At 40.3% G+C, this 13,124-nt stretch overlaps 1 protein-coding gene across 3 annotated transcripts in view; it reads left to right on the top strand.

Moving 5' to 3' along the window:
- Positions 1–13,124, top strand: part of EXOC2 (exocyst complex component 2) — an 83,108-nt gene that overhangs the window by 49,790 nt on the left and 20,194 nt on the right. For 2 of the 3 annotated variants that reach the window (XM_081872994.1, XM_081872993.1), the window contains exons 18-23: positions 64–144; positions 451–510; positions 1,390–1,451; positions 2,954–3,020; positions 4,026–4,142; positions 7,225–7,366. In XM_081872994.1, the coding sequence (XP_081729120.1) occupies positions 64–144; positions 451–510; positions 1,390–1,451; positions 2,954–3,020; positions 4,026–4,142; positions 7,225–7,366 (529 nt within the window). Of the gene's footprint in view, positions 1–63; positions 145–450; positions 511–1,389; positions 1,452–2,953; positions 3,021–4,025; positions 4,143–7,224; positions 7,367–9,306; positions 9,456–11,662; positions 11,771–13,124 lie in introns of those variants that run through there. The other variant, XM_081872995.1, reaches the window with a different exon arrangement.

Genomic DNA, 13,124 nt, shown 5'->3' with positions numbered 1-13,124 from the left:
GTTCCATGCAGTCATGATTTCTAGGTTTCAGATGTAATTTCTTGTTTATTCTCTACCTTTTAGCCATCCCAGTTTGAGCTGTGTATTGTGCATTCTCTGCAGTCACTTAAAGGTGTCCTGGACTGCAAACCTGGAGAGACCAGCGTAAGTCATGTCAGGTTGTGTTTGGGGAAATTCAAGGGTATGAATAGCATGATGGACACTGAAATCATCTCAACCTATTACGTGTATAGAACAATAATCTGTTCCTGCCTGTGCATTTTCTTCATTCTAACGTAATAACCAGGAATGGCATGAGAAAGAGCGAAGAGGAAGTTCTAAGTCTGGCCTTAAGATTTTACTGTTCTACTCTATCACCATAATATGCTGTCCTCATGTTTTTTTGTCTTATTAATTTAAAAGGTTTTTCCCCTGCTTGCTTTTTTCAGTTACCATTTTCTGTTTCTTTAGGTTTTTCAGCATCCCAAAATACAGGAGGAGGTGTGCCGACTGAGCACTGATATTATGCAGGTAATCTAAATGTGTGGCTTAAGGCAGTTCTCTAAGCAGTAAATGTATGTCTGTTGAATTCTACATACTTGAGAAATCGAGGAGAGCATTCGCTTTTCATACAGTTAGCATATAGTCTAATTCTGTTAGGGGTGGGTTAGAGGGTTCAAGAGTAGGTAGCTCGGAATGTGAACTCTTCCCTCTCAAATATGAGTTTGTGTTGTGCAAAGCTCCCTTAGAGCTAGTCCTGACTCAGAATTGCATGCACCCTGCCTCTTCCATGTACAACTGGAGATCATGAGTAAGAGGGAGGCCTGGCTGCAAATGACCAAGCCATGTAGCTGAACAGAGGGGTCTGAACTGAGGCCTGCAGGTTTGAGAGAGGGAGGAGTTCACATTTCAAATACACAACTATTTATGCAACCAAGAACAGTGTGGTGCTGTTTAAAACCTGCTTCAGGATTAAGCAACTTCTTCCACTGATTTCTTCCTGCAAGTCTATCCACTATCTGCATTTGGCTTATGAACAAAAGACAGAGCTGGGGTGTGTTTTCCTCATAATGTGGAGTTCCTGCTTTTAGCAACAGGCAAAACTGAAACATGAAGAACTGCAACCATTGGTACAGGCATACACTTATTATAAAAGTGTGGGTTTGTTGTCATAGATTATACCTTCTATTAGTTTAATTTCAGCTCTCAAGTGGAGAGGTCTGAGTAATGAAATACAAAAACTGTGATGACACAGGACATTAAAATTTGGTTAAATTGGAGGTTGTGAGAGTGAAGGGGGAAAATGCTATGAATATGTGGTTTGAGAGTTTACCATTGACTAATGATGTTCCTAACAATCAAAGTAGTCATGTTAAATAGTGATTTTCCCCGTCTGTTCATCCTTCACAGGTATTCATTGACTTCCTGGAACAGCTAAGTACCAAGCCTGATAGTGATGTAGATAATACACAGTAAGTAAAATAATCTGGTCGTGGTCTTTTTGGCAGTAATCCATGTTCTACTTATTCCAAAGTTCAACAAGTGGTTTCTGGTTGTGTTACTGCAGGCTTCTTCAACCTCTGCCCTCCAGATGTTTTTGGCCTACAACTCCCATGATCCCTAGCTAGCAGGACCAGTGGTCAGGGATGATGGGAATTGTAGTCTCAAAACCAAGGTTGAGGAAGCCTGCATTACTGGTTGATGTGCATGCAAAGAGTAGAATACCATTTCCCCATGGAGAATGGTGCCATGCTTCTCATTAAGGGAAATCATCTGAGGCAGAGTTCCTGCTCATTCCCTCATTGTCTCTCAACTGCCAACACTAAAGCATATCTATTCAGCAGCATCTTTAGCTCGTCTTAGTTTATTGGTATTCTTCCAATGTTCCGGTTCTTGTTTTTGGAGTTGTTTCTGTGTTGTTTTTTTAATTTAGATATTATGTTTCTGAAGAAACGACTTTAAAATTATGGCTTAGGCCAGAGATGGCAAACCTGTAGTCCTCCAGATTGTTATTGTATGACAACTTCCATAATTCATGGCTGTTGGCTATGCCAGCTGGAGAAAATGGCAATTTAAATCTGACATCTGGAGGGCCACATGTTTCCAGTCCATGACTTAGGCCGAGATTGTTCATGAGCCGTTAACTCCAGAGGTCCCATTGTATTCCAGCCATACTCCAAAAGGTCTAAGTCAGGCATGTCCAAAGTCTGTTTTGGGGGGCCTAATCTGGCCCACCAGTCGATCTAATCCCCGTGGCAGTATATGTCCTGGGGTAAAATCCTAAAAGAAGCTCACCAACTTTGGAGTAAAATTGTAAAAAAAAAAGCTCAACAACTTCAATCCTAAAAAAAGCAACAACCTTGGTCGGCCCTCAGGCATGTTCACTTCATCAATTCCGGCCCTCCTTGAAAAAAGTTTGGGCATCCCTGGTCTAAGTGCATGTCCATAATACTGTTAAACAGAATCATTCCTTCCTTGGGAGCTGCAGTTCTGTGAGGGAGGTTAAGAATTCTTACAGACCATTCTCAGCACCTTTTCTGAACTACAGGTTCTTCTTTGTGGGATCTGTGCAGTCTCATATAGGGGGTATGTCTTTATATTTGAAATAAGGCCTAGCTCACTCCCCACCCACTGAAAGAGAGGGAACTGAAGATCCCTACAGATGCTGCCTGTATGACAGTGAAGAAAAAGAATTTGAACAGGAAGGTGAAAACCCATGCCCTTTGAGGTGTGGGAGCAGGCTTCCTGCCAAAACCTTTTATCATCAAGCTCTTAAAAGTTCTTTAACGGCGCTTTGCATGGGCATAGATCCCATACTGCACAGATGACCACTTGCAACAACTGCAGTTACAAATAGGCAACCTGTTTCTCTTTGGGTTTAAGTAGCAAAAACCCAATTTGAGTTAGTAACGTAGAGATACATTCTTAAGTATTTAGAACAAGTGCTTCAATAACTTTGTACAAAATCTTTCAGTCTTTCAGCTGATGTTTCATCTTCAGATTTATTTGGAAGTATCCATGAAGACTCCAGTTTGTCTTTGGTAAGTGTGACTTACCTTTACGTACACATACGGACAGAGTAATCCAAATAATAGGAAGCTAGCATCATATGTGCCAGTGTAAATTATGCTGGTGTAACAAAAAGCTGCATCACAATCCAGAAATCAAAGTTGTTAAAATTAAAGCAAAGGAATACTTACTAGGAATCCATGTGAGTGGTATCGCTCTTACCTTTTCTGAGCCCTTCATTTATCTACTTAAAAGTTGGTGTTGAGTCTGACTTGGTTACTGGCCTGAAGGTAGATTAAAAAAATAAATAAATCAGAATCCCACGTTTTTTCATATTGCTCTGAAGATCCAAAAGGAGTTCTCCATGTTATTAAATTTTCAGGTGCATTATTTCTCAGTCAGGTATTTGGGCATACATAGAACAAAAATCTAAATATGTATTTTTTTATCATTAAGTATGGCCTTGTGTGGGATCAAATAAATAAGGCTTTGTCCGGGTGGAAGCTCAATCTTGCTATTATGGACAGATTAGTTGCAATTAAGATGAAAGCCCTATCAAAAATTATATTTATGTTCCAAACTCCCCTATTTAGACCTCTGGTAAACAGCTTCAGTTATGGCAAAGAGAGATTAGCAGTACATTTTGAGGAGTTAAAAATGGCCTCTACCTTATGGAAGTGGTTATCCAAATAGCAATGATACAGAAGCTCCACTGCCCAATCAAGGACAGGTAGGCAGTGTTGCAGCAAGAATCTCATGGTTTGGGGACAATGCTGTATAACCAGACTTGCTGGTTCACCCATGCAAATAGGTTGGCAATTCATCTGAATACTGTGTTGTGTGCCCATGTTAAGGTTACACTTGTCTTTCAGACAATTCTATTTTAAAGTCTCAGTATTGCCCCGTGGTCATAATTTGTAACCTTAGCGTGATTTCTGTCTTAGACAACAATTGCTTTCTTCTTAGCAAAATTGTTTACCTGTGTGCCTCTCTTGTACCATTAATTCATTTTTTTGTTGAAATCTTCCTTGATTTAGGAGCGGAGACTTTTAATTGTGCTTAGCAACTGCTGCTATCTAGAACGTCACACTTTCCTAAACCTAGCTGAACACTTTGAGAAACATGGCTTCCAAGGAGCTGAAAAAATCACTCAAGTAAGTATTTGATCTCAGTTCTTTCAGTCTCAGTTTTCAGTAGGCTTCCAAAATAAATTATAAATAAGATTAGCACCACTGAATAGAAATTTAATCTGCAATTGCTCAGAAGCACATATACTGTACAGTGGTGCCTCGCAAGATGAAAAGAATCCATTCCGCGATTCTCTTCGTCTAGCGGTTTTTATCATCTTGCGAAGCAAGCCCATTGACAGCTTAGCGGATTAGCGCTATTAGTGGTCTAGCGGCTTTTAGCGATCAGCTGTTAAGCGTCTTAGCAGCTTAGGAAAGGGGGGGCGGGGAAAAAACGCAGGAACTCGCAAGATTTTTTTGTCTTGCAAAGCAACCCCATAGAGAAATTCGTTTAGCGAAGCGCCTCCAAAACGGAAAACCCTTTCGTCTAGCGGGTTTTCCGTCTTGCGAGGCATTCGTCTTGCGGGGCACCACTGTAGTTTGTACATCTTGTTCCTAAACTCTATTTTTTTAAAAAAAAAATCTAGAGAATTTGGTTTTGTTGTTGTTTTTAACTTTCATTGTTACCAAGTTGTTTTTTGAAGTACTCAGTCAGATTTCATATCTGGGACTTACAACTTTAGATTTATTTTTTTTAAGTAGAATAAATGCACTACATCCATAGTCTGGCATATTCCACATTCATAAAGAAATATGTAGATTGACATAAGAACTGCCTTGCTAAATCAGAGCAAAATTTAATTTAGTCTGGTATTCAGTGACAGCAGTCACAATACCTTAGGAAACTCATACGTAGTGTATGCTGAGCACAGCCATTTACTGTGTGGCCTCCGCATCTGGTAATCAGAAGTATACATCTTCTGCACTTGGAGACTACATTGTCCTGAATTATAGCTGGAAGTTCTTGTAAGATTTGCTATCTGCGAATTTGTCCAATTCTTTGTAAAAAAAATTGAATCAATGACTAGTGTTGCATCATTGTAGCAATTCCTTAAATGCATTGCATGCTGTGTGAAAAGGTAAAGTTAGATGAGTTTCAAGCAAATGCACATAAACCGGAGTCTCTAGCCACATCCCTGCAGAATGAAGCCAAAATGCTCTGTTGTAAACCGATCTGAAACTACAGGACTGATAAAAAGGCAGAGAAGCTGGTCAGGAAAATCTGTGTTGTTTCTGTAGATGGCAGCTGGACAGCAACCAGCCTGGAGACCTAAACTAGCAACCCTACTGCAGAAGCAGGTTGGACTTAGGATGCAAAGCCTACCAGCCTATTGGGGTCCAACTGTTGGGGTCCATCGGTTGATAAGCAACAGGCTAATGCAATAGAAAAAATGGGGTTAGAGAAATCTAGCCTACGGACTGGATTATGACATTTTCTTTTGCTTGTTCTGAACCTGCTGCTGGAAATGTATGTTAAGTGGATGCTTTTTTGTTACTAATTGGATAAACCTCTTTAATTTCTCGCCCCTTCCCCTCCCTTTTTGCTCTAAATGATAAAGACTCAGCTTTTTGAGCTCACGATAGGGAAGGTGTCTGCATTCATGTTCATCCGTTTATCAAATTTTTATGAACAATTTTAGTCAGTGGTACATAGTTGTAATAGTTTTTTGTGGCATTAAAAAATTCCAAAGGTATATAAAACATTTTTTAAAAAAATATTAAAGGTAAACTCCACAGCCAAGTGCTGGGGTTTTGCTTCTTAACAAAGAAGAGAAATGTCAAAAGTGGGCGGGAGATGATGTCTCATTGTCCTGACTTTTTGTAAATTGATAACTTACTTTTTAATCTCTAACATTTTGACTTATTAGGACTATACACTTAGTTTCTTTCACAGAAGTGTGCATACTTTTCATAGTAAGCCTGTTTGACATTTTCTAGGACACAACAAAGGTCTATTTATGGTGGCTATATTTTTGTAAATTACATTTAACCATTCCTTTTCTTCAACCTTAACATTTGCCCCTCACGTAGGGTAAGTGGAAGTTGCCCCGAACATGCAGCCAAGTAGCAAAACATACCTACCACCCATCCTTTTGCTCCACCCTGCTCACATGTACCATCACAGCTCTATTCTTGGAGCCTGTTCCAGCCCTTTGGAAATCAGATGTGCCAGAAAAATAACATAGTGCAGCACTATGGCATCTGCATGCAGAACTCTCTCCCTTTTTTTGAGCCCTAGTTCTCTGTGCTAAGGAAGAAAGACAGGGAATGTGCTGGTATGAGAGGCAAAATGCAACCATCCCATCAGTATTTATATTTGCCAGATCTCTATTGTATTTTACTACTCATAATTTGTACTGCTGCATGATTTTTAGCTATATTGGCCAAGTCTTACTTGTCCATTGGTTTGACTAATGTTGGTTAAAACCTAAATATCACTATCTATCCTGCAGTGTCCTTTTTGATAGAATCCTTTAATCTTTGCTCCTTTCACACTTACAAAGTCTGATGGCTAGTCTTTAGGACTCAAAATCATACTATATAGATATCTGTGATGTTACAATTTTGTCGTTACTCACTATTCCATTCTTGTTTCAGCACAGCTTCACCTGCATTGAATATAATAAGGCTTTGGTGCACATCATCCATAAGTGCCCAGTCCAACATACTTTTAATTTTGCCCTTTGGTTGTCACAAATTTATTCCCGGTGCCTTCATGCTGGGGAAGTATTGGAGCCAATGTCCTCTGTTGTGCATTTTGAGAGCCTCCCTGTAAAAAGGGTTTCTTAGCTGTCCTTCATCTTACTACCAAATTCCTGGGTTTTCACTCAGTCAGGTTTCTATAAAAAGAAGAGAAATCAATAGGTAGAAGCTTTTCCGCATATCCTAGCAGGCAGGACAACATCTCAGTCCAAGTGAATGATTAAGGAATATATAATATTCTGGCTGGCAAAAAATAACATCCATCTGACTTTGAGGAATCTGCCAGCTTCTTATGAAGCTTCTTGGCTCTTTGTTCATTTTTTTAAACAGAAATATTGACTTCCAAAATATACATTGTATAACATTATAAAAGTATTAGATGCCTGCCTTTTTTTTAGTAAATGAGAGGAGATTTACACACAATAATACTATTGTAAATAATCATATTTGTACCTTTTTGTTTTAGGTTAGCATGGACTCACTAAAAGAACTTGATCAACGACTGTTTGAAATGTACATTGAACTAAAGGCTGATCCGATAGTAGGCTCATTAGAACCTGGCATTTATGCAGGTTATTTTGATTGGAAAGACTGTCTTCCTCCAACAGGTAGGAATCTTTAAGCCTCTGAAACTGTAGTAGAAACAGATATGATTTAAAAAATAAAATAAAATAAATTATATATCACTACTTAAAGCTTTTTTCCTTCAGTGGATCCATTGTATATAATTCTTAGAATGCTTTTCAAATAACCCATATAATTATAGCATCTTCTATCAGTGCTAATCTCTCTGAATTGTTGTTTTTGTTATCATCCACCTTCATCTTTCATACATTTTTGAATAGTTATGAAAAACAACTTTGCTGTTGTTTTTTTACAAATCCATTATATAAAATCTGGTCACTTGTGTATGATACCAGAATGCCTTTGTGTAAGAAAATGTGTGAGAATAGCACTTTTAAGGGAAGCTTGTCCTGACCCACTCCCTCAGATGATAAAAGAAACTGGTATAAACGTGTTTAGGTATAAAATATGTAATGGGTGTTATTTTCAGTATTATTATTTTTAAAGATCGCTATTCATCAAAGCATATATTTAACAAGCAAATTATCTGTGCCTACTTAGAATTGAGTTTCGTTTAAAAATATGAGCACTCAAGGATCTTAAAAGTTATTTAAAGTTTTGTACATTGTAGTCTAGTGATAGCATCTCTGCCCAGTCTGGGCGCATGCTGAGGCATGCCTGAAGTTCCTGCAGCTACCACTTTGTGGCAGCAGGGAGCAGGAGACTGTGAAGCAGGAACAGTGTAATGTGCCAGAACCAGCGTGCAACTTATGTGCAGTTTTGCCCATCGTGCTGATCTTGCTGTTGCCATAAACTTCAGGGATCCTGAAGGTTGCTACATTGGCGGATCTCTCAGTGCGGTTCCTCCTCTCACAATGTTAGCTAATGCCATTCTCCGTTTGCAGCGATATTTTTTAGGCTTCAGTTTTGTCCCCACTTACTTAGGAGTAAGCCCCATTGAGCAGAGCAAGAGTTTCTCCCAAGGAAACAGGGATGGGGTGAGGCTGCATGTGTTATGAAACTGAGTGTTCCAGAGTGTCCAATAAACATCTCTTTGGTCGAGATACTTTGGCCAACATTGATTTTAAGGCTTGCTGAGTACACGTTGACTTCCTGCCTCAGACAGAGGAACCTATTGAGTGCTATCTGGCATTGCACAGGAAGCTTGCTACTGGAGGTAGATTTTTCCTCCAAAATCTACATATGTGCATTGAGGCACATGTACACAGGACTCTTGAAATAACGTATCACTTTTTACCTCCTTTCTACATCCATTGTCCACACTAATTTTCAAGCATATTCAATATAACATAGGTCCAGGTCTACAGGCATTTAAGTTGTGTTTTGGTGAAAGTAGTGGCAAGAGTCAAGATGTGTGAAGGTTTGTGTATGCATATGGACCGCTTGATTACTCAGTACTTTCGGATTTGCCACTGCTGTCCTTGATCAAATGAAGTGTGGTACATCTGTATTTCGCTTTCTGCAGTAGAGCTTCAGTGTTTGACCTAGATTAGATGGCATACTTAAATCTATAGCAAACTGTTGCTTGGCTAAGTAGGGCTTAGGAACTGTTGCCACAGATGGTACCATGGGCTGGGCGTTGGGAATAGACCAAGGAAACAGAAAATCAGATCCCTTCTCAGCTATGACACTTAGGGTTGTATTCAGTGAAACCATTGTGCTAGTGAAAGCCAGTACAATGATCCCCGCTAGTGTTACAGGATATTAACAGAACTGTTTTTCAAATACAAATTAATGTTAATTGTGAAAACAAATGAAGTCCTTATAGACACCAAAGTCTGAAAGACTTAAAGTAAAAGTGTTTATTACTTGAGACGTCTTCGGGGAAACCTTTTTTCTCTCTTTAGGATATTGCCCCTGCATCTGCTGAAGTAGCTTTTACCTATGAAATTTTATGTCAGAAATGTGTTAGTGTTTTAAAATACCACATAGCTATTCCCCCCCTTTTTTTTTTTACTTATAGACAGTTTTCAGATCAGTATACAAAATCAGATGCAATCAGGTATCGAGGGAATCAACATACTGGAAAGCAAAAGGGAGGACAGAACAATAGGGGTGAAAGTTGTCATACGGTTAGCAGGAGTTCTTGGACAGACTTATGTGAATATTTCAGTAAGTTGTAAGATGAGTTCATTCCAATAGTAAATTTGTGATCTGTGATAAGGAGTTGTTATTTCTCACTTGCCTATAATTACTAAGCACTGTGAGCAGATTAAGAACAAGACTGTCCCTGCCCTCTGGTTTTCAGTCTAAAAGTGAAGACCCCCAAAGGAAAAAGTAATGGAGACAAAAGAGAGAAACTTGGAAACTGGCATCAATCCTTTAAGTTGTGTAGGAATAACCAGCTTGATTGCAAATGGTTCAGAGAGGTGAGGATGGATGCAGTTGAGGGAGAGAAGGAGCCAAATGGCAGCTGATCAGTTGCCCTAGCAGAGTCGTCCTAGTTAATCCAGTAGGATCTGATTTGTGTCACCTTTTTCATAAAAAAATTGATGAGCAAGTTTGTTCTCCATGGTGATGTTTGTCCCAGAGTCCCTTATGCACACATTGGTATGGTCATCGACTTCCAGTGACATGCCACCGTTGCTCTAACTGTTACCAAGAGATTTAGAATCAGAAATAATAATGTTGGTTGGTTGGTTGGTTGGTTGGTTTGTATACCCCATCCTTCTGAGTGGGTCGCCCCAGCCACTCTGGGCAGCTTTCAACAAAAATACAGTCTAGCAGCTGCATTCTAGTTTAATCGTAGTTTCCAAGTTACCTTCTACAAGGTAGCCCCATGTAGAACGCATTGCAGTCATCCTTGAATAATATGCAGTTTTGCTCTGTCAGGCAACATACCCAGAGCTGCTAGGCAAGGGATGGCAGGATGGATGGTTTAGTGCCTGTCACTGAGCCAACACTTTGTTTTAGAAACTTGACACAACAGGATACCCTGAACTTTACAACTCCTGTACCTGTCATTTAAATTGGGTTTACTGGGCATTTGAGCTTTCATTGCCACCAAATCTCATCCTTAAAAGGGTACCCCTTGCACCTTTCCACTGATAAGATTTCAGTGGACAGGAGAGCAGGATTTAATCCCGTTAATATAGAATTGTGTAGGGTTGCCATATTTCTAAAAGTGAAAATCCAGACAGAGTTGTTGAGGGTTTCTTTTTTGCATTTTTGAGGGGGGGGGTAGACCCTGCCACCTTCCCATAGCCTGCCTGATTTTGAGAAAGCAGTGTAAGGGCTCTTCGATGCTTCTGCAGCCCTGGCACTGCTTTTCCAATGCTCTGTGGAAGCCCTCAGAGGGAGGGTGGAGTCTGGAAAGCAGAGAAAGGCAGAGAATGGAAGAAGGAGATGGATCCTGGCAGAGGGAAAGAGGGAAGGAAAGGAAGAGGGTCCAGAGGAGGGGAGGAGGGTACAGGGTGGGGATCCAGACAGGAGGCGGGAGGCAAAGGACTGAAAAAGCCATGCAATGGAGAGAGGCTGGGATGGGGGCAAGGGAATGCAGCAGCAGAGAAAGCGAGGGCGAGCATCAGAAATCACAGCAAGAGGAAAACACTTCAAAAGCAACTTAAAATTTGCACAAGTTTTGCCATCCCAGCATCCCTATGTATGTGGTATGCCATTATAATTTTCATTTTGCAGACTGAGAACATGATAACTGGTGACTTGCCCAAGGCCACATGGGTTTGGTGCTGTATCCACAAGAGAGACGGAACCATAAATGGTTGAAACAGTTGTAGGTGAGGAGGAACCTAAGAACAAGTCCTTCTGCTCAGATCCATTTGGCACTGATTCTGCTTAGGGCCAGCCAGTCAGTATGAGTCCTGGTGGCTCAGGGGTGCACAGAGCAGTGGCATAACTATACCATTGCATGTGCAGCTTGCTAATGGCATGGGGCCAAGCAACCCTAGCACCCATAGAAAGGAACACAATGCTTCACTATGAAGTCTCACAAATCATATGAATATGCTTGTAGTGCAAGGGGCATTGCTTTCTCCCAAACCAAGCTCCACTGCACTGCCATCTCAACAGTTTCTCAATATCCAGGATCAATAGTGGGCAAAGATGGTGAAATTATGGTCATATGGCAGTCCCCTGTGCACAAAAAATATACTAGGCTTAACCACCATAACTCAGAATTTTTTCAGAGGTGATGAGTAAGAAAAGAAGTCAGAATGTAATATTCTTTCATTTTGAGGTCATGTTTATTTCGAACTTATGTTCCTTCTTTCATTATGTGTGCTAATATAATACTGGTTGTTTAAACCCTTCTATTTAAGATTTAAAATGTTGTGTAAATATATAACCCTTGCTTTTATTAACAGGCAGTTGCATGGGCCCAGGGATGTACAGTTACCTTCCAGGTATTAACTAAACACTTCACCATGGTTTTTATTTTATTTTATATTCTTTATTGAAAAACAAAAAGTACAAAATTACAAATGCACAGAGTAAGAAAAGACACAAAAAGAAGAAACAAGAAATAGTACCCATGAAGAAAACAAAACAGAAAAAGATATTGTGTACCAAAAAAAGAGGGGAAATTGTTACTGTAGCTAACCAGACCTTAACCTAATATGGTATTTATAAAAATGAATTCCAAATATTGTTAAATTTGTCCATGGCAAATCTGTGTTTGTATGCAACTTGTTCATGTGTAGCAAGTTTGTACAAATCTTCCGGTTCATCAATACCAGTCATTTTGCCATAGGAAGGACAGAGAGTCCATTCATATTGTCCCTTTGTTAGATTCCTTGTGTTGGGTATATAATTCGAAAGGGTGGTATGGAATGAAAAGAATAAAATGTACGGGTCAGATCCAGTATCATAGACTTCCCCTGTGCGATCTTGGCCCCCATATTTTCTCATTGCTTTCCACCCTGCCAGATAGAATAATAGTAGGGACGTGGGTGGCACTGTGGTCTAAACCACTGAGCCTCATGGGCTTGACAATCAGAAGGTCGGCGATTTGAATCACTGCGACGAGGTGAGCTCCTGTTGCTCTGTCCCAGCTCCTGCCAACCTAGCAGTTCAAAAGCATGCCAGTGCAAGTAGATAAATAGGTACCACTGCGATGGGAAGGTAAACGGCATTTCCGTGCGCTCTGGCACTCGTCATGGTCCTCCGTGCGCCAGTAGCGGTTTAGTTGTGCTGGCTACATGACCCGGAAAGCTGTCTGTGGACAAACGCCGGCTCCCTCGGCCTAAAAGTGAGATGAGCGCCACAACCCCATAGTCGCCTTTGACTGGACTTAACAATCCAGGGGTCCTTTACCTTTACCTTTTTACCTAATAGTCCATGCAGCTCTTCCCCTCCCCACCTCCCAGCTTGTGTGATGATTATGGTGCACAGAATCTGAAGACCTGCAGACAAGTTGAGTCAAAAAGATTTTGCAGCAGAGGGGGGAGTATTGCACAGCTGCAAAACCTGATTGACCAGAGACAATAGCACCCTGGACTTCTGGGAAGCAGAGGTGAGATATAAATGCAAATAAATAAAATTAACAATTTACCTGTAGGCAATTACTTTTTTTCCTGGATGGGCTACCTTGAAGTGACTGCTAAGCTTGACATTTTCCCCCATAAATAAAGAAATAAAATGAACTGTTTGAATCTTTGTATTGAAGCACAATCATAGCAGTGAACTCCTTTACTACATCAGAGTATTGTCAGGCACTCTTCAGTTTACAGAGTTGGGTTCACCAGTAAGTTAAACTATGAAAACTGTTTATTGGTGGGCAACAGGAAAAGAATTTGGTTTGTTTTGGGGGTTTTCCTCCCAACACGT

Source organism: Podarcis erhardii (genome assembly GCF_964252035.2).
Source record: "Podarcis erhardii genome assembly, chromosome: 8".
Lineage (NCBI taxonomy): Eukaryota > Metazoa > Chordata > Lepidosauria > Squamata > Lacertidae > Podarcis > Podarcis erhardii.
This window is presented reverse-complemented; position numbering and strand designations above follow the sequence as displayed.